The sequence below is a fragment of the Manis javanica genome, chromosome 16 (genome assembly GCF_040802235.1).
Source record: "Manis javanica isolate MJ-LG chromosome 16, MJ_LKY, whole genome shotgun sequence".
Taxonomy (NCBI): domain Eukaryota; kingdom Metazoa; phylum Chordata; class Mammalia; order Pholidota; family Manidae; genus Manis; species Manis javanica.
In genome coordinates this window covers 32,711,147-32,733,464 of record NC_133171.1, presented here as the reverse complement: position 1 = coordinate 32,733,464, position 22,318 = coordinate 32,711,147, and the positions used below count along the sequence as shown (strand labels likewise).

The 22,318-nt window shown below is 38.0% G+C and overlaps 1 protein-coding gene across 2 annotated transcripts in view; it reads right to left on the bottom strand.

The window, feature by feature from the left end:
* Window positions 1-22,076, bottom strand: part of KHDRBS2 (KH RNA binding domain containing, signal transduction associated 2) — a 536,095-nt gene extending 514,019 nt beyond the window's left edge. For both annotated transcript variants that reach the window (XR_005056018.2, XM_036998403.2), the window contains exon 1: window positions 21,760-22,076. Coding sequence is in view for 1 of the 2 variants with exons in the window: in XM_036998403.2 (XP_036854298.2) it covers window positions 21,760-21,850 (91 nt within the window). In the remaining variant the exon portion in view is untranslated. The remainder of the gene's footprint in view (window positions 1-21,759) is intronic.
* Between the last annotated feature and the right edge of the window lie 242 nt (window positions 22,077-22,318).

The following is a 22,318-nucleotide window of genomic DNA, read 5'->3' as shown; positions in this document are numbered from 1 at the left end:
AATTATATGATATAAACCTGGCGTTCACACACTGCCGTACAATGTTTTGCTAAGAACATTCAAAGAAAGAGCTCATTAGTAACTTATAATTTTATATTTTCATATTCTACACGACTTGTAGTATATTTTGTTCAACCTAATTTTAAAAAGCACATCAAGTGCTATGCAATTTCCATAGGAAAAAAAAAAAGTCCCATTTTCTTTCTAGAGTAATTTTACAAATTATTTCTCATAAAAGTAAAATTCGGCACAAGATGTGGAATATTTTTCATGCTTAAACATCCAGCACCTCTTCTAGATTTTTTTAGAATCTAGCAAGCTACTGCTATATCAACTCATTTTTTTCCCATTACACAAATTATCAACTATATGTTTTGAAATTATTTTTAAAACTAAGATGTGCTGCCTGTTGTCTCACCCAAATATTACTTGCACATGATTAAGGTCAAATGCAATGAAAATGACACATTATTTTTGTTTAGCAGAGTGATGATATCTTAATTCCAATGACACTCATTAATACCAAGTTTTTTTCACATTTTACCATTTTAAAATATTACTGCAGCTCAGCTCTCAAATCACTGCAAATATACATATTTTTCTGAACCACACTCAGTACCACAAAACTGTGAACATCTCTTTACAAGTTACATAATTAATGATTTCTTTTACTTAAGAAATAGGGTTTCTTTAAATAATATCTATATATTAAGTTCTCTTAATTACTACTTCATATAGAATGACTTAAACAATTGTGCACCAAGCCTTGAGGTGAACTGGCCTTTACTCACTCGTTTGATATCTGTACCCACAGAGTTGCATTTAATTAATCCATGCACTACAATGAGTTGTTCACAAATGTGCAAGTCGGAAATTGCTTTAATTCAGTAATATGATCTGAACCCTCTAGAAAGAAAACGTTCTCTCTAAAGTCAAATATACATAAAACTGGTGCCTTGATCAGCTTTCTCTAAGCCACACTGACAGTCCATCATGTCTACATTTAAACTTGCTGGCAAGTGAAAAGCAAGAGATCAAGTGTGACGAAGAGTATAAACATAAAAATTACGAAACAAAGTTGATGTTCATACACTGCACTACTCTGTGTGCTAAGAACATTCAAAGAAAGAGCTCATTAGTAACTTAGAATTGTATGTTTTCATTTTCTACACTAGTTGATGTAGTAAGTATATAAGTAACGATGTAGTAAGTACGTAAGGATGGAAACCAAAGACATCACTGTCCCTCCTATTTCCAAATGAAAGTACCACAGGAAGCTGTTCTCTCAAAAAAACACAATCAGATACATAGTTGCATACACAATGCAATCAGAAAACATCAATAAGAAGTTACTTCTCTTTTAAAGTAAATCTGACTTAATATGACAACTAAATTGGGCATCCAGTGGAAGAAATAGATGTTAACAATACATACTCTTTATAATTACCTAAAATCAGGTAGTAAAAAAGAAAATCAGTGACTATAAGGGATTGAATCATATGTTTCATAAAATACTGGGTTGTAACTTTACTATTCCCTTTATGTCCTGCATTTTAATGCCAGTTTTAAAAATAATAACAATGATCAGTATTTCAAGAACACACATTATCAACTATATTTTGTTGATACACAGTTCATTTTCTGTCTAGATAATGTTTTAATATATGTTACAGGATCTCTCTATAGGGACACGTCATACCAAAAATGCTCATTACTTATCCCCTTCACCAAAAGCTCTAAGATCAAAACAAATATATCCATAAACTCTTTTTGATTCTGTATATTCTAATATAGCTCTGACAGTCATTCAGAAGAAAGACTTTGCATAAAGATCTTCAAATTCAACTTGGTGGCATTTTGAAGCAACACTCAGAGCACTGATATTACAAAAGGGCATAGCTTAGCTATGCCCTCTTCCTTTACTGAAGCCTGCCTCCTCTCATAACCCTACAGATCCCTCTTCTTGCACGAACTCACACAGAACTGTTAACAGTTTCAAGTTATCTCCTTCACATTGTGAAATGTAATAGCAGATTGACTTTGCAATTATTAAGAGTTATTCTAGAGGTTTATAAGCACGTAATTCCAACTTCACTGATCAGTCATCTTGCCTTTTCCTCAACCCTTTTCTTTTTGAAATCTAACTTTTTAGCTCATTATTTCCTTTATCATCCCATTTACTGAATCTACGTGTTTCTTATTCTGTATTAGAATAATAGAATCTACTAGTTGAAAAGGTGCTCAAAGATAGTCATTCAAGGCTGTGCTGTCTTCCAGAAATCCCACAAATGTTAGATATCTCACTTCTAACAATTAAATAGGAAGTATTTCAGGTCCCCACTCCTACACTGTGGCTCATCAGACCAAGAATTCCAACTATACAATATGAAAATAAATTCTAAAATACAATAGAGCCAGAGGAATAACATAAAATGTGTACTTTGGCAGTATCAATAAAGAGAAGGATCTTTTTTAGTAAGCTTTCAAGCTCAAAGTTTTACTTAAAACATTGTGCAGTAAACTAAGTAAGACAATAGGGATCCCTGAAAGCATCTGTGGTGTAATATATATATTAAAACATTATCTAGACAGAAAATGAACTTCTTTGATTTTGCCCATAGGATGTCATCAAATGATAAGCAATAGATAAACCATACGACTGAAAACAGTCTCCTTCCTGCCGCCTTTGCTGAACAAGTGACTGTCCCTCTCAACTCCAATTCAATTTTTCCAGTTAGCTTCCACCTTGATAAGCGAAAATGATGGGATTACTGTAAAAAATGTGCATGTGTGTGTAAGCCTGTGTGTGTATATGTGCGTGACCATGTATTACCTCTCCTATATGCCATGTATGCATGTACATGTGTGTGTATTTTTTTGAGACATATCATCAGTAGTTAAACAAACATTTCCAGAGTTAGCACATAAAAAAGGATTTCAAAGTATGGGGTATAGTTTTAAAAACACACCTAACTGAAGAAGGATTAAGAAAATGAATTAGCTGAATGTTGTATTTTCAATTAAATTCAGTTTAACCAACCAGAAAGTCTATAAATATCACAACAGTACAACAAGAGACCTTGTGACTGTTTCACAAAAATTCTTTTCTTATTTCTTTTTCTCTTTAGGAATATCTTCTATTCACCCCTTCGCCACAGGCTCTCAGCTTCTAGCAGCAAAGGGAAAGTCAGGGCATGGCAACAGGCCTTTTGAAACCAAACGAAGACTGTCACTCCCAAACTACCAGCTATTTCCCTTCTGAATACAAACACACTATTTGAAGTAATTCATTTAGCTTTTTCTAAAGGCACCTTCTGTAACCTTGCAAGTGGTGATTTGTAATGTGGAGGGCTGTTATCAGGCAGCTACAATATTTTGCCTCAGTTCAATAAAGAGCAGCATTATTCTGAAGTTCAATCATATAGAAACATTTCAGGGAGGTACTCTGAAACAAGTTCTTGTTATCCACGTGTTGTTTGAGGGGGCTGGAGGGGTGGGGTAAACTAAACACCCCCATCCCTATCTAGCTGACTCTCTTCTAACTCACAAGGGACACTTGCATGCTGTCTGTCCTGGGCAGCCAAACAAGGCATTGGAGCAATCCTACAGCACCGTGTCCTATGCATCCCGGGGTCTGTGCTTGCCTCTCTCTCCCCATCCTTTCCACTTCAGGACACACTGGCCCAAATCCCAGCAGCCTAAGGGTTGTCACCAGCTGTCAGAGCAGGCTTTTTTGCCCCCAAATGATGAGCATGACATGTGGAGGAAATAATGCTCGCTAATTGCTACTATCAAACAATAGGAAATAGAATTGGGGGTAAATACTCCAGCTCCCTCATCCCTCAGCTTGAACACGCTTTACACTGGCTCCCAAAACTACTCAAGGTGCTTCAGCATCAGTTGCCTATGCCAGTAATTCATTTGAAAAAAGAAAACCAAAATCTCCTTTGTTGGCTGCCTTTCCTTCATGTCTAACTTCCCCATTTATTGAGATCACCTCCAAAATAAATTACTTGGGCTCCAATATTTGTTTCAGGGTCTACTTCTAGAAAACTGTCCAGACATTATGTGCTTCTTGCTAAGTAAGTTTGGATTTAATTTCACCCAAAATGAATAGAGACCAAACCTGAAATACATGCTTATCCGAACACACCACAAGCAATGAGGATGCCGACACAGAAGAGGGCAGCCAAAGAGCTGCATTCTTTGTCCTTCTGTCTCCTAGGAGTAATAGACTTTGAAAGGGAGACATTTTAAATAACAGTGCATACTATAAGTATTTTTAATGCATACATAATTATAGTTATACTTACTAGCATGCAAACAAAGAAAAATGCCAACTCTTAAGAGATTAATACAGTTGCTTAGGCATTTTTAGTTCATTTCAGTGCTAGCAATTATCGCTAGTGCAAATAAATTTCTACATTCAAATCCTCATCTTGGGTCTGCTTTTAGAAGAACCAAAATTGAAACACTACAAGAGATTGCTATTTTCCTAGGACCAGATCTAATGTTTTCTCTTAGTGAACGATATTGTGGTGGCAAATTGCATAAATCGATTGGAGTCATCTTAAGTAATTATCAGAAAGGCGCATATCTGTGAAAACTCTGGGGTGTCTCAAGGAACTAAAGTCAGCTGGGTCCCCTGAAAGACTGCCTTAGGAAGGAAATTCAGGAAATGTTCTCTCATAATTGGCCTCACTCTGTGCATATGTTTTGCTCTGTCTAAAGATTAGACCTACACTCCAGAGTTTACACTTTTTAGGAATCAGCCCAACCTGGTTGGCTTCTTCTCAGTTTTAATGCCAATTTCTCACCAGAGAGAGTCAGGTGGCTGCTCTGGTTCATCTGACAATAGCCAGGTGAACAAGAGTTGGTAATGCAGTGCTCCAAGAAAGGAATTGGTGACCCAAGAGAATAGGGGTCAGAACAAACGTAGAGAATCCTCTAAAACATCCATTATACAACAGCAGTTATTAGGGACTAGAAAGTGAGTTGCATCTAAAGAAAAAAGTTAAAATTATGTTTGCATTTCTAATAGGGAGTGGTCAAAATGAGCTACTAATGGTAAGTATTAGATGAATGAAGAACTTAATTCTCTCCTGTTCACCCAACGTGAATCTCAAAGTGACTAAAAAGATTGAAACATATGTAAAAACATATTTTCTTCCAGGGATTTATATATGTCTATGGTCTACTTTCTAATATAAGGCACACATCCTAACAGTTCATGTTCATACAAATTTCAAAAACAGTTTTCCTTCATAATAACATAAAGAATTATTGTTCAATAGTATGAAGTTTTTAAAATTGGAGATAAAATGGCTCTCATATCTGGAGCATGCCCACTCTCCCACCTTGAATGTAAAAAGAAAAAGGAAAAGGAAAGATATAAGATAAAATGGATAATCATAGGTCGTTTAATCAAAACTTCCATTTCCAAGAAAGTATCAATAAATATCTTTTGAGGAAAACAAAATGTTTATTGTTTCCTCATAACTTTCTATAGAAGGTTCTAAATACCCCCACAGGAACACATTTCAGAACTTCATAACACTGTATCACTCGATGGCATCGAAAGCCATTTTTCTTCCTGTCCAAATGCAGACAGACATCGTCTACCACATCCCTCTTTCTAAACCCCACAACACGGTACTTTTCCTTCAGGGAGCAGCCTTCCAGCTCGTATTAACACACTCCCCCAAGAACTTCCTTGTCTGATGCCAGCACTGATGTATGCTGTCAGTCTGGATCATTGCTAAATCTTCTTTTTGGTTATTAGTGTTGACATGATGAGTACCTGCGTGCTTACTAAGTGACGGCACTTTGGTCCCTGTGTAAACTCACCAGTCTCTTATGCCCTTGGGCAGTTCCAAAAACTTTATGTCACCTTTCCGGGTGACAGCAATGCTGCCAGTGAACATGCCACTGAAGATCGTAGACATAAGTGAGCCATCACTGTGGGCGCAGAGGCAGGTCTTTGTTCATCTGCAGGCATATCTATTTTACCCAGGAGAGGGTTGTCAATGTGGTACAATATATTGGTTTCTGTATATTTTTTCTTGAAGAAACAGGAAAATCATATAAAGGACTATCTAAAATGATATGGTCTTATTTAATGAAATATTTAATGTGTCTACTATTCCCTACTATTTTGTGATACTAGAACCTACTTTGCTATTCAGTACAGTGCAAGTGCCCAGGATTTTCTAGCTTTCGTTGTTACTCAATAGCAGCAAATACCTTACTTCTTTATTGGTGGAATGTTTTACTTGTCAGATTCAGTAAAAACCAGGTCCTCTTGGATGGCTAGTCCCCTTGGTTACAAGAAGAATAGCATATCCACTTTTTCTCCAAAGATTATGCTCTAACTTCTGAGAAAAGAGCAAAAATTTAATACAGATCTAGGTAATTTTAAAGCACAGTATAAATAAGTCATGCTTGATAATTCTGATGCAGTCATTGTTTCCTTTTGTGTGGGAACAGACCCATGAAGGGTCAACATTTTAAGACAGTTCAGATACACCTAAACACTAATCTTCCCATTCCTATATTTTATCTGTTTGAACTCAATACGTTCATCATGTATACCCTGTACCCTTGAACACTTTAAACATGACAGTCAGCAAACAGAAACCATTTCAGCAAATGATGCTGGAACAACGGCATATTCAAATCCCAAAAAAAAGAAGAAAAGAAAAAAACTGTGACCCTATCTTAACACCATACACAAAAATTACTTCTAGATGGGTCATAAGCCTATACTAAAAGCTAAAATCATAGAGCTCCTAGAAGAAAATATTGAGAAGGACTTGGTGACCTTGAGGTAGGCAAAGACATCACAAATAGGACATAAACAACACTAAGTATAAAGAAAAAACTGACAAATGATAAATTAGACTTCAGAAAAAATTAATAGCTCTGTTCTTCAAAGGACACTTTAGAAAATTAAAAGGTAGACCACATATTGGGAGAAAATATTTGCAATACATACACTTAACAAAGGATGCAAGTTCAGATCATACAAATAACTGCTAGAACAATAAAAAACCAACAATCCAATTAAAAATTTGTCAACATTATAACCAAGTATTTCAAATAAGAGAGTATGTAAAAATGGTCAAAAAGCACATGAAAACACACTCAGTGTCATTAATCATCAAGGAAATGCAAATTAAAACCAAAGTAAGTTACCACTCGAAACCACGAGAAGACTGTTATTAAAAAGACAGAACTTCTAATGTTGGCAAAGAAATGGAACAACCAGAGTTTTCATGCTTCATTGGGAGGAGAAAAAAATAGTACAACGACTTCAGAAAACGATTTGGCATTCCCATATAATATAATGTTACCCATATATACTTTCTAAGACCCAGGAGTTCCACTCCAAGGAAAGAAAAATATGTCTGCAAATTGTACATGAATGATCATAGCGAAGTATTCATAATAAACTAACACTGAAAATTGCCCAAATGTCCACCCTCAAGAGATTGGCTAAGCCAATAGTGGCATATTTATACAATGGAACACTGCGACTCAGCAAGAAAAAAAAAGACTATTGATAAATGCAACAACATGATAACTTACAAAACATACTGAACTTAAGAAGGCAGAGTGCATACCCCACTATTCCATTTACATAAAGTTGAAGAACAGTCGAAGTAATCTGTGATGCTAGAAATCAGAATAGTGGTTGCCAAAGGAAATGGAGATTAATGCGAAGGGTGTATCAGGAGTCTCTGGGCCAACAGAAACGTTCTCTGTCTTGCCAAGAGTGCTGCTTACACAACATTATGCAATTATCAAAACTTATAAATTTGTATAACCTAAAAACTGCACTGCATTTTTCTTAAAATTTGCCTCAGTTTTTTAAAGTAAGAAAACCAGATAAAGTGGAGTGAAGAGAAGAATCTTTATTAATTTCTGCCATTGGATAAATACCACACATACACTTGCATAGGATTCACGAGATGATTGGTTGACCTCTGGTATACTTGCCAAAAACATATTTCACTGATGAGGAAACAGAGGCTCAAGAAGATTTAGAAATTTGCCCATAGTCACAAAGCAACCAAGAAGCAGATTGGGGATTCAAACACTGGCATTTGACTTCACCTATCATGTTCTTTCTACTCTAACAGTAGCTCTTGAACGTTTTTTACCTCATTCCAGAGTAAGAAACACCATACACACACACACACACAATAACAAATCTTTCATAAAATATTGTTTAATCTTAAAATATATAATTAAAATTTTGCACACGCACATGTCTACTTTCAGGTTCAACATAGTCCATATTTTCTCCAGTCCTGAAACAAACCTATAAAAGATAATACATATATCTTTTCACACTATAATGTCATTCAGTACAGAGAAATTACTATACTATAGTTGTAAGGATCTAAGCGTACAGCAGATTCTGGCACTCATCTCATGCTCACTGCGGATCACAGCTTCACAGAGGATCAGCATGCAGGCACTAAATTTCCATACTAACTGCAGAATCACAAATTTGAGGGGAAAATGCATCAAGAAGATGGCATGATCAACAAAGCCACATGTACCATCATGTCAGTAAGGCCTGGCAAAGAAATAGATGCATAAAAGGTGGAATTGGGGTAAGAAAGACTCAGAAGTTCAAAGACAGTCTTAGGAGTCAGGGATAATATTACAATTTTATGATATAAGATGTACTTTTGTATAAGGTTGCTCCATGTTCCACTAAGTTACCATGGTGGAGGCAGAGGGAATGGAGAGCAGAGATGATAGCAGTCTAGGAACTGCACTGTGATTTGAAGTGAGAAAAAGAAACAATATGTAGCTGTCTTCATCTTGTTAATTTAGAGCTAACAGTGTCCTCATTTTACACAGGAGGAAAAGAGGAATATAGAGGGTAAAGTAACTCACCCAAAATAACACAGACCTTTAATAATAGGAACAAAATTGAAACCTAGAGAGTCCATTTCCAGCATCTATGCTGTTAACCAACTACATCTAAATGCCTTTTTCATTCTACTGTCCCCTTCCATAGGTAAAGACTGCTGTTTTTGTAGGTCAAAGTGATTAAATATCATTTCCTATGGTTCAACAAAGTGATTGCTTTTATAATATAATCATTTCACGCACTTCAATCAATTAATTCTCTCCTCTATGAACTCCAAGTTCTTGGAGGAGTTTTACAACCTCCTTCTCTTCATAGTCTCACTACTACCTCCTCAACCTGAAGAAATTTGGGATTTTCTCCAACTCCTCCCTCAATTTGTTCTTTGTTGCCAAATCCATTTGAAATTTTAATTGTCTGTCTTGGCCTGTCTGCAGCACCTGAAAACATTAACCGAATATTTCATTTTCAAATACTCTATTTACCTGACACTGAACTCACTTGACTTTTCCTACTTACATTCTAGGAAGCTCCTCTTGGTCAGCTTTGTGGATCACTTTTCTTCTGTCTTTCCTTAAATGCTGATGTTCCTCGGGGTTTTATCCTAAGACCCCTTTCCTGTTGCGCGCCGTACACTCTTCCTGGGTAAACTCTTCTACTCAGGAGGTCAACTACTGTGCACATGCTAATGAAACCTAAGCCATTACATGCAGCACATATCTTTCTCCAGACACAACTTTCCACCTGCATTTTTACTTTAACACCACACACACCTTCCAACGCAAATCCAGCTAAACTCAGCATTAACCTCCTTTTAATTCCTATCTCAGAAACAGGTACCACCCTTAAGCCAATTACCAAGGAACAACCTAGAAAGCAGCCTTGACCAACCTTTATTTTTCATCACCTCTATCCAAGCTGATTCTTTATATTTTACTTGCTAAATTTACTTTAGCTGTGTCCCCTTCTTCACTCCTAAGTTGAATTCAGGTCACCACAACTTCTCTCCTGGACGGCTGCTCTAGCTACCTAATGGCCTATGTCTTACTTCTGTTGAACCCATTCTTTAATAGAGCAGCCACATTATACTTTCAATGAAATTCTGATATCACACATGCAGGCTTTTAAAACCTTTAAATGCTTTACCGTTGATTTTAGTATAAAGTCTGCACATTGTAACATTGCTTACAAGATATGTGTGGTGAGCCTCTACCATTCTCTTTAGACCCACTGTTCTTGATGCTTTCTCTTTTACTGTGTTTTCCAAGCATACTTAATCTTTTGGGTTCCTGGACCCAAATCCAACGTTGTGGGGTGGAGGGGTGCAGTCTCCCCAAAGAACACCAGCAGGGTGTCTGAGATTTCAGCTCAATTCTAACACTAACCAGAATCATATCAGATTTTACAGATTAAGAGGTTTGATCCTCCAAAACTGTGCTCTTCCAACTTCAGATGCCAGTTGCCAGCCCAGGTTGTTACTTGTACTTCTAACCAACTGGTTATAAACCAGAGGTTTCCACTGCCTCCTGAGGTTCAATTAATTTGCTAGAGTGGCTCACAGAACTCCCAGAAACATCTTACTTATTAGTTTATTATACACATCTACTTATTAGGTATATTGCCAAGGATATAACTCAGGAACAGCCAGACGAAAGAGATGTAGGACAAGGCGAGGGAAAAGGAGCTCAGAGCTTCCACCCTCTGAGCTCACCACTCTCCCCAAATCTCCATGTGTTCATGAACCCAGGAGCTCTTCAAGCCCAGTCCTTATAGGTTTTCTTGGAGGCTTCATTACATAGGCATGATTGATTCAATCATTGGCCATTAGCTACTGATTCAGCCTCAAGCCCCTTTCCCCTCCCTGGAGGTAGTGATTAAAAGGTTGTTTCTCCTGGCTCCCACCATACAAAAGTCCCCTAATTAAAACCTTTACTACTTTCATCCTTCAGGAAACTCCAAAGGTTTTAGGAGCTCTGTGTCAGAAATAGTGAGGAAGACCAAATATATATTTATTATTCTAAATCACAATATCAAACTTAATTTCTATCTATTCAAATAAGTGTTCTCTGTCTTTGCAGGCTTTGGAGATGCTGCTTGCTGTATTAATGTATAATTCTCTCTGAATGCAGCCCTTTTTTCACTGAATCCTGTCCATATCCTACTTGTTTGTTAGATATCAACTAACAAGTGCCTTCCTATGGAAGCCTTCCATTATGTCTGTACACTTCTTTAAGTGACCTGCTTGGGATTCCTAAATTATCAAGTTTTCCTTACCATTGCATTTAGCAGATCCTATGTAAATTGCTTATTTAATTGCCTTTAACTCTTGTGCCCTCCCTCAACCTAAACATAGGTCTCAGATAGTAATACTGAGCACAGATAACCACAACCACCTGCACCAAGTCTGTACTGTTTCTCATTGAGTACTATGGCTAGTATATACTTAATATGTACACACACACACACACATACACACACACATATACTCTACTCATTTTATTTAAAGAGACACTTTGGTTTAATTGTAACTCATTCTGAATACTTACTATTTCATCTAATGCCATTAATAGCTTTTGATCACCATAATGTTTTAGTCCACCAAATATTCCTAATATGGATATGATATCATTTCCAATCTTTCACTAATTTCAGAATTCTAATTTAAGGCAATAAGTCATCTAGTCAATTAATATATGATAAAGGAGCCATGGACATACAATGGGGAAATGACAGCCTCTTCAACAGCTGGTGTTGGCAAAACTGGACAGCTACATGCAAGAAAATGAAACTGGATTATTGTTTACACAAAAGTACACTCAAAATGGATTAAAGACTTGAATGTAAGTCATGAAACCATAAAACTCTTAGAAGACAACATAGGCAAACATCTCCTGAATATAAGCATGAGCAACTTCTTCCTAAACCTATCTCCTCGAGAAAGGGAAACAAAAGCAAAAATGAACTCATGGGACTACATCAAACTAAAAAGGTTTTGTACGGCAAAGGACATCATCAACAAAACAAAAAGGCATCCTACAGTATGGGAGAATATATTTGTAAATGACATATCCGACAGGGGGTTAACATCCAAAATGTATAAAGAACTTAGATGCCTCAACACCCAAAAAGCAAATAACCCAATTAACAAATGGGCAGAGGATATGAAGAGATAGTTCTCCAAAGAAGAAATTCAGATGCCAACAGACACATGAAAAGATGCTCCACATCACTAGCCATCAGGGAAATGGAAATTAAAACCACAATGAGATACCACCTTACACAATTAAGGATGGCCAGCATCAAAAAGACTAAGAACAACAAATGCTGGTAAGGATGTGGAGAAAGGGGAACCCTCCTACACTGCTGTTGGGAATGTAAGCTAGTTCAACCATTGTGGAAAGCAAAATGGAGGTTCCTCAAAAAACTAAAAATAGAAATACCATTTGACCCCGGAGTCCCACTCGCTGGAATTTACCCAAAGAATACAACTTCTCAGATTCAAAAAGATATATCCCCTATGTGTATCACAGCAGTTTTTACAATAGCCAAGATATGGAAGCAACCTAAGTGTCCATCTGCAGGTGAATGGATAAAGAAGGTGTAGTACATATATACAGTGGAATACTATTTGGCCATAAGAAAGAAACAAATCCTACCATTTGCAAAAACATGGATGGAGCTGGAGGATATTATGCTCAGTGAAATAAGCCAGGCCAAGAAAGACAAATTCCAAATGATTTCCCTCATTTGTGGAGTATAACAATGAAGCAAAACTGAAGGACAAAATGGCAGCAGACTCAGAGACTCCAAGAATGAACTAATGGTTACCAAAGGGGAGGGGTGTGGGAGGGCAGGTGGGGAGGGAGGGAGAAGGGGATTGAGGGGTGTTATATTTAGTACACATGGTGTGGGGATCACGGGGAGAACAGTGTAGCACAGAGAAGGCACATAGTGGATCTGTGGCATCTTGCTGCACTAAAGGACAGTGACTTCATTGGGGTATGGATGGGACATGATAATATGGGTAAATGCAGTAACCACATTGTTTTTTCATGTGAAACCTTCATAAGAGTGTATATCAATCACACCTTAATAAAAAATTTTTTTTAAAAAGTCATCTAACCATCCTAAAGTCCATTCCAAAACAATATCATATGATAAAATGCCTCAGCCACCAACTGTTATTTCATCTTCACACAATTCCTTAAAGATCACTTCTTCCACCAGATCTTGGATGGATGAAAAGGCAGCTTCCAGTTTTTGCCTCCAAAAAGAAAAACTTAAGACTATCTGAAGACATGTATGATCCTTAATTCAATTTAACACCCACTTACATTTCCTCATTTATAACAGTTACCTACCTAAATGTCTAATAAAAAGTATATTCTATTAGGTATTCATTCATCTGCTTGCATTTTATAGTCTTCTCTTATACATGAGTGTTATTGCTGCATGTAAAGAAAATTTCCAAAAAATCAAATTCCTTAAGTTTCCTGGAGACAAGTATTTTAAAAGAAACAATAAATTCTACCATAACAGGTATTTAATGTTTCTCAAAGTTTTCCAAAGAAAGATCTTAGTATTTCCTTAAACAAGCAATATTCTTCAATAGTGTTTAATGTTTCAAGGTTTAATGGTTCCTTTCTGACACTCTTTCACAGTATAATTGGACATTTACTTAATTTCTGGTTCATTACTTACAAAATCCAAATTGATTTTGCTACCCTCCAGTCTGTCTCTATCTTTTCTCATAACACAGGGACGATATTACCTGCCTCTGTGGATATAACGTAAGGACCTGAGCCAGAGTGTATGCTCAGCCAAAGCAGCCACTACTTTAGTCACCCCTTCTCCTCAAAATTAACAAATTTCTTCTCCTCCAGCCTCTTCACTGAGCTTCTGTCACGGAAGCTCCCTCTCCTGAGTTGTAGTCAAAATGCGTCATTTTCTGACATACAATTCTATGAATCTGCTAAAAATAACCACGCTCTAGAGAAAACACATTCATTCTGTTTTCTGTGAGAAGAGTAAAATCTAATCTTTTTTAAAGGAAATGGGAATCAATTGATAACAGTGTAATACTACCAACCAATCTGTTTCAAAGTTATTACATCCTAAAACCTTAGAACCTACAGATAACATTTAAATCAAGCCACGTTACCACGTTATCTCTTTCTGACCACATGTGAAATCTGCTCACTTACAAATTTTAAATAAGACTAACCCTGCTTAAGATACAACACAGGACCTGTTTCTTCCTCCCTAGAAGAATTCAGGAAATGTAAGCAGTTCTTTAAAAAACATGGAAAGAAATTGCCTCAGCAAGCCGAACAAAGTCTTCCAATCCCTTTTGGATTAAAAAAAAAAGGCATGGAATGTTCTCCTGTCCTTACCAGACTTTATCACCAAACTCCCTCAGAAACAATAGTCAATATAAGACACTGAGATAATGTAGGCTGTTTTAATCATCCTCAACCTAATTCTGTACTTACATAAATTTCCCATTTGTAAATTTACTTGCCTTTTGTATACTATACTTATTTGGAATAATTCATCCAATACTTGCTGAGGAATGTACTTCAGAAGTTCATGGCAACAATCATGAACTCGTACACATACTTTGCGTATTAATATTTGACTTTCCTTCAAAGCCTGACTGAAATCCTGCCCCCTCCACAGGAGGCATCATGGTGATTTAATGGTTACACATGGCCTCTGGGCGAGAAAGTCTGGGCTTCAGCTTTGCAATTTATTTACTGTATGACCTGAGATAAATTAATTTCTCTAATTCTTCACCTTTTTTCATTAAACTGTAGCTAAACTGTAATTTTTTCTATAATAAATATCCTAAAAGATTGTCACTCAGGTGTTCTCGGGAGTTTATTCTCTCTACTGCAAATCTTTTTGGGAGTACCAAAACAAAGATAATGCTAATAGCTATCTCATAAGATGAATGCATGTAGATTAAGTGTGATAATGCATGCAAAGCATCTAGTACAGTGCCTGACAAAGAGTAACCTTCCAATAAGTGCTGAGAGCAATAACAATGCTGCTGCTGCTGCTGAATCTATGGTTACCATGACTCACAGTAGGCATGACCTCCTCTGAATCCCTATGTCATCACCTGTAAAACCCAGCAGATCTTCCCTTGCACTGTTCTTTATGTACTTTATGTATATGGTGAATCCCCCACAGATATTTAAAACCTAATAAATTAAACATCAGACTCTTCTCCATATATTGTAGCGCATACTGCAGAGAGGTATTAGCAACACACCTTCAAGGGCAAGCATGAGGATAGAGTCAAATGTAGGAGAGTGCTAGCCCAGTGAGATTCATTCCCCAAACTGCAGCTAAACTGTCAGCTTTAGCTATAGCACATGGCCTAAAACTCTGTCACTCAGGTGTTTATTATCTCTCTCTACTGCAAGTTTTTCTCGAAGTAGTGTCCACGACACAAATGTAAGCAACGGAGGTTATGCTACAGATGACTTGTTTCCCAAAATAGTTAATAATGACTGAGCAGCAGGTTGCTTGGCTATGACTTCTCAAGTTTTTAACAAATAAAACATGCAATCATTTCCGAGCTTGCCACTTAAGAAAACGAACAAGTCATATAACAAGGTTATTCACCAACATTCATTTGGGAGGTCTGCTACTAACCAGCATCCTTTTTGAAAAATCTGTTTCTATATCATGCTTATATTTTATGGAAATTCACCATTTTTTGTGAGAAAAGATATCATATTTCAATCAATGGGTATGTTAGATATTATATTGCTTATAACTTTAAAAAACAAGCCATTGTCAGAACATAATGGCAATTAATATACATTTCTTATAATATATATTCAGACCAAAAAAGGAGATCAAATAAGGTATCCAAATAAATAAGTACTTAATAAAAACTGGTGATACTATAAAGCTATTTCTAAGGATTTCTAAAAACCTCCTCTAAAACTTCCTTCCCTTCTAGAGCTGCTATGGGAACAAACAGCTTCAATCTAGATTGTTTACTTAGACACTAAGGACAATAATCAGTCCTTATTGTGTTCCCACTCTCAGGTACTGTGTCACCAAGTCTCTCTACAATAAATAGATAGAAAAATATGCTGCCCCTTATCCAGATGGATTTATCCTGGTCATGCTCATTTTAATAAAACGAGTTAATGAAATATGAATGTACAAGGCCTGACATTCATTCACAAGAAAATTTGAAAAGGAAATACATTAAAACACAAATGCACGGGGACTGGTATAGGTGTAAGAAATAGAGAAGACTTCGTGGAAGGTGAAAAGAAGAAGGCAGGCGGCTGGGCACCGCGAGATGCAGGAGCGACACAGCAGTGATCGCCCTAGTTTTCCTTGCGCCTCACATGTGCCAAAATGGGTACTGGAAAAGCTGGTAATCCAGAAACATCAACACAAGCAGACCCAAAACAGCCTTCAGAAAAAGCCAAAGGACTAGAAAGAGGGCAACCTAGCAAGACAGCAAACTTCTAGACAGCAAACATCCTCCTCTGGTCAAACAACACAGTAAACACAACAAAATAAAACCAGCGTCTCATCCTCACCTCCGCCAAGAAAGGTTAAACAGGGAGGCTAAACTTTCAATCTCATCCATCCCTAAAGAAGAATTCTTTTCCCCTCTGGGGGGAAACAGAGAAGACTGGAGGGGGAATAGTTCATTTCCACCCACAACAGGGAGCCTTCCCGGTGGCAGTGGAGGCCACGTGAAGATGCTGGACTTCCACCCTCATGAATAGCAATATATAAGTTATTATTACCTCCTAGTAATGTGTATACATCATAAATAGTGGTGGCAATGAGTGGGCACCCTTCTCCCTCCAAGCCAGGGTGGTGTCCGTGGTCTCCCCTGCGGGAACTTACACCATGCTCCGATAGGAGTGAGGCCTGCCTATGGTTCCTCGTGCCGCTGGAGGCCAGGGAGGCAGCAGTAAGAAGGTGCTCTTCGCCCTCCTGGCAAGAGTGGTGTTAATGGATGCCTAGTGGGGATCTTGTGCTTTCACCTCCACCCAGAAGATCAAGGGGGTATCCCCTCCCTCTGCCACCAGGGTGTCAGAGGAGCCTGCTCTAGAAGAACATTGTTTGAAGAGTGACATGGTCTGCCTCCGATTTTAAATGAGCCACTGTGACTGCACAGTGTGTGTGTGTTGGGGTGGGGAGCAGAGGTTGTAGGATGGTGAGGCTAAGATACAAAGAAGAGTAAAACCAATAGCTTGTTAGTGCTTGGAAGCCAATGGAGAAACCAAGAAATTGGAAAAAGATCAACAGCGGAAAGTGCAGCCAAGAGACCTGATGAGAGGTCAGAAAAATTTTACTGGACTTGGCAATTATGAGATGATTTGAGCTCGAGGGTTGCTGGTTTTAGGACCGTGATGAGGAAGAAGCCAGACTGAGAAGTTCTGAAGAGGTAAACTGAGAAAGCGAGGCAGCCAGGATGACCAAGATAATCACAAACTTGAAGGAAACAAGGGAAGATAAGTGTCAAGAGAGATTATTTTTATTACTTTTGACAGTGAAACAAGTATTCACTGGATCACGTTTACAGGCTGCCACGAAACAAGAGTGGACCAGGGGGAAGACATTGTAGGTAAAAGCATGTAACGACAGGAAGAGCATTAGGGTCAAGGATATGGATGAACAAGTCAGCCTTGAACAAAAGGAAGCATTTCATCTTTTGGAATGCAAGACAGTAAGGAGGAGTATGGGAGTTTTTAGGCGGTAAAAAGTTGAAGAATGTCAGAATTATATCCATCGTTCCCACTGAAGAAGAGGATGAGATCAGCTGCCACGAGTGAAGGACACATGGGTTAATGAGGAGGCTTAACAAGGTTTGGAATTGCCCTTGAAACAGGAAAAGGGCAAATGAAGTTCAAGTAAAACACTGATAAGTGACCATAGGGAATATGGTATTTTAAAAACCCTTGTTGAAATAGTTTTTCATAAGATAATTTATTTCATAATTTGATTTATGAATTCAAATTCTACTCAGCAGTGATTCAAAAAGTAAGGCAGTGCTACTTTTCTTAGAAAAATCAAGCTCCAAGTTGAGGTCAAGTCCACAATGCCATTAAAGTGTTAAGGAAAATTTTAAAAGCAAAATTTTACATTTATATAACTTCCATTTGTATTTTAAAAAATGACATAGTCTATATGTTACAGGAAGCAGAAATGTTAACATTCTGTCCCATGTGTTTTAATTGCAAAAGCATAATTTTTCTATTAAATCTTAACTGTGTTCTAATAGCAGATCAAAGATACATAATTTAGTTCTTTTGCCAATTTTTGTTTTTTATTTAAGAAACATAAGATTATCCCAAATTTATTGGGAGTAAAAAAGAGATTATATTAATAAAAGAAAAACTCACATAAGTTCTATTTTTTTCTCAGAAGCTGGTTTTAGAGATTACACCAACACCTTTCCTTAAGAACTCAGCATGCTTTATAGAAAATATTTTAAAGAACACAATCTAAACTTTCAAGTGATTCTAAATTTTAAAATGACCCTTACTGAGAACCTTCATGCAGTTAAATCACTACAAGTCAGCATTTGTGATCAATACAAAACCCTGTTTCTCTCATGGTTTTAAAAGTAATCCGTATGTGCAAACACGAAGGCCAATCCTAGATGGATGGCCAATCTTTTCACCAAAATTTGAAAACAGCACCTAGAGCTTTTAAGAAACCATTTGAAGTATTGGAATATTTGGCACTATATGACTTAATCATATATGAGCCAACCAAAGCAATGATGAATCTACCAATATTTGTGAAGAATTCAGTTGAGGAAATCTTGCCAACCAGAGGATTCTGTAAATCTAATGACATCTGGGACTACAAAGAAACATACAGATCATCTGGTCAAACTCCTTAATTTTGAGGGACAAGGAAACAGGGCCCAGGGAAGGGAAGTTTACCAAGACTCAGTTTAATCAAAAGTGGAACTAAACTCCAGGTATCTGGATTCACAGATATATGCACTTCCCAGAGTAACACAGATATAAATAACCTCATTTAATTTCATCTGGCAAACAACACAGAGGCCGAGTGGGACTTTAAGGATCATGCTGAGTCTGCTATTTTATCGTATCAGGAGTACCTTCCCTAACAAATGGGTAATTAAACAATATCATAATCACAGGAGAAATATTATTTTAATCAATCGAACATATTATACACATTCTTCAAACTATATTATTCAAGATCGCTTCTAAGTAACAATCAAATACATAAAATGTTTGGGCTCCTCCATTAGCTTTCACTACTGAAAATACAGCAAAAAACAAGTGAAATAAGACAAACTATAACGAAAAGAACAAAATAACCAACAAACTAGTACTCTAAACCCATGGCCCTCAATTCTAAGTGAAACAGTCACAACTGAGCATTGATTTGCATCTATCACCAATCAAGGAAGCAACATAAATCATCGTGCAAGTTCATTGTTTTACATCACTGCCCTTATATATATTAGCTTCCGGAAAATCATTCTGAAGAACTGAATCCTCTGGATCATTTTTATTACTCACTCAGTCTTGAGACTGTCTGCACATTACTGACTGAAATGTACTTCACTGTGCACCTTCTTTCCAAACGAATATCTATGTCAGGTTTATTTATAGCCACTGTCTTCAATCAGTCCAATCCAGGTATGAGAAATAAAATCATCTCAACACACTCTCCTATAGAGATCTGAAACAAAGCCTGAAAATCTTGGCAAATGACCTTTGAAAAGATTATGAAAGATATATAATGTAAAATGCACAAGAAGATTTATTGGAGATTCCAAAGTATACTCGCCTTATACTCTTCAATAAGCACATGTAAGGAGCCTCAGGTACAATCTGGGAATTTAAGCCTCATGCATCTTTTTTTTGCATATCCCTTTGTATACTCCAAGATTATTACGACCTCTTCCATTCTCTTTTCCCCATTATGAATTTCCCTGAAATTTGGAGACCTCTTTGTTTCTTACTGAGATGCTTTTCTCTTTTTTTAGGGGCTTTTTCCTTCCATTTCTTTACAAAAGTAGGACATGCTTCCCCCTACTGGGAAAAAACTAAATTACAAGGTATGTCAGAACATGTTCCTAAGTATCAAGAAACCAAGTTCCTGGGAAAGGTAAAATGTTAGGGAACCAGGTGCACAGCCTTGTGTGTCTGTTTTTTGCTTCACATAAATACTTACCCACTCTATTAAGAATTTCTTTAGTTTGGCAGTTTTCAAAAGTATACTAACTTTTATTAATGATTGATGAATTAATCATTGAGACTGCTGTCCTAAGTAGTCCAATTAGCAAGTCAGAGAATATGATCAATTTGTAACTTTGTTTTCATTTTAAAGACTTTATCAGTTAAATGAAGACCTATCTGGAAAATAATATTTAAGTAAATTATTTGAGAAGGCTTAATTGCATTTTTAATCATTTTGAGCAATCTTAAGCATGTATTAACTCATTGATTTTCAATACTGTTATGAAGTTATTATTATGAAGTTACTTTTATTTTTGTAATAAAGTGAGGGAGAGTTTAATTTTTTTAATTGACTTTACTTTTCAACTTTAACTCTTTTTTTTATTCAGGAACCAAGAAAGTAGTAAGCATAATTGCACTGTACCTTCCTAAATCTACAGAACCAACTTTTCCTTGCAAAACAGTTGTTGTTTGACACATTCAGTATTTTGACAATAAATCTTTTCTTAATTCCTCAGTACACAAAAACAGAAAAACACATTACACTTTATTGTGGTTGCAAATAATAATCGATCAATAAAATATTTAAACTTAGTGGTCCATTTGAATCATACATGAAAGATTACATTTTTTTCCTTCCATGTGCAACTATGTCTCAAAAAAAGAAAATATTTCTTTTGATGCTGAAGGACTATAAAAGAGAAGTTACCACTTTTAGTTTTGCTCCAAGTCAGTCCATAACCACCTCAGCTGCAAAACTGCACGGTAGTCAATTTGATGATGAAGCAATTCATTACTAATGAAGCATTCATAAAAAAAAAAATCTGAAGTTGTTTTTAAAAAGGCATGTACACGGCATTATTTCAAGACAAATGGAGAAATTTAGTTAATGTTTCTCTCACACAGAAGTTTGTGGTGTGTGTGTGTGTGTGTGTGTGTGTGTGTGTGTGTGTGTGTGTGTGTGTTTCTAAACAGCCTTTCCAAGCAACGCAAAAACCTAGACATACATGTTTCTCTGGGAATTAAATCTCCTTTAACATTTCAGGTACACAAAAGAAAATGCACAGTTGGTAAAACAGTTGATCAATTGTGGAGTGTTCCCGGGGACCAATATCTCACGGTGTACCCAATCATCACACTTCAAATAAATTGATAAGCACTTCAGCCTCTGCCACATTTACAAACGGAGACGAAAAGGCATAGTTTTATCTAGGTTAATTCTAACATTTTGCATAGGAAAGACAGTAATGAGACAAAAGGGTATCAAAATCACTTCCCAAATGTAGACCAAAAAAAAAAAAGAAGAAAATGCTGATTTGTAGTTAAGCTCTTAGAACACTACATTGATCACCATTCACTTCCAAATTGATTTCTCTTCCCTCAGCGAAGTGAAAATATCCCCGCAGACCGCGTTACACTTTACGGTTTCTCTGCCAATGGTCCTCACAGGTCACATCACCACTGCCATCAGATCTCATAGCTTTGGTCTTCCCCAAATTCAGACGTAGAGGGGGGGACCCCTGCTGCCGGCCCCAGGGACGGGCTCTGTCCTCCCAGTTCCCCTGCAAGGGAGACCGGCGTCCCCGCCTAACTTCACTCCCCTGGCCGAGCCGCGGGGGACACGGGCGGCGTGTGCCCGTCCGTGGGGGCAAGTCCTACCTTCCGCCAAAAGGCGCGATGCGTGCACAAAGGATGGATCCAGGCTATCTTTCTCGGCCATCAGCTCAGGCAAGTATTTCTCCTCTTCCATAGCGCGGACTTCGCACCGGCCCCGGGCGAAGCGCAAGGTGCCGCTCGCTCGGACGCAGGGTCGCCGGGCAGCGCCGGGCTCCCGCGCGGCTCCGCCTCCGCCGCGGCGAGGGGGCCTCCGCGCGTCCTCACTGGCCCATGCGGCGCGCGTCTGCGACTCCCGCCGTCGGGCTGCGCGGCCCCGCGCCCAGGCGGCCGGTCCCTTCCGTCGTCCCTCACTCGCGCGGGGCCCCGGCTCCCACCAGCGGCCTTAACTGGGGAGGCGGAACCGGCGTGCGTCCCACCTCCGCCATCCCCTCATTGGTGAGGGTGCCACGGGAGGCGGGGCCTCCTCGAAGGCCGCGGGCCCTCATTGGGCCTCGCCGCACGTCGGGTCGCCTGACTGGCAGGAGGCAGCTGCAGCGGGGAGGGGAGCGCAGACGGTGCAAATGCTTGCTTCTTGCAGCCCGAGCCTTCCCAGCGTATTAGG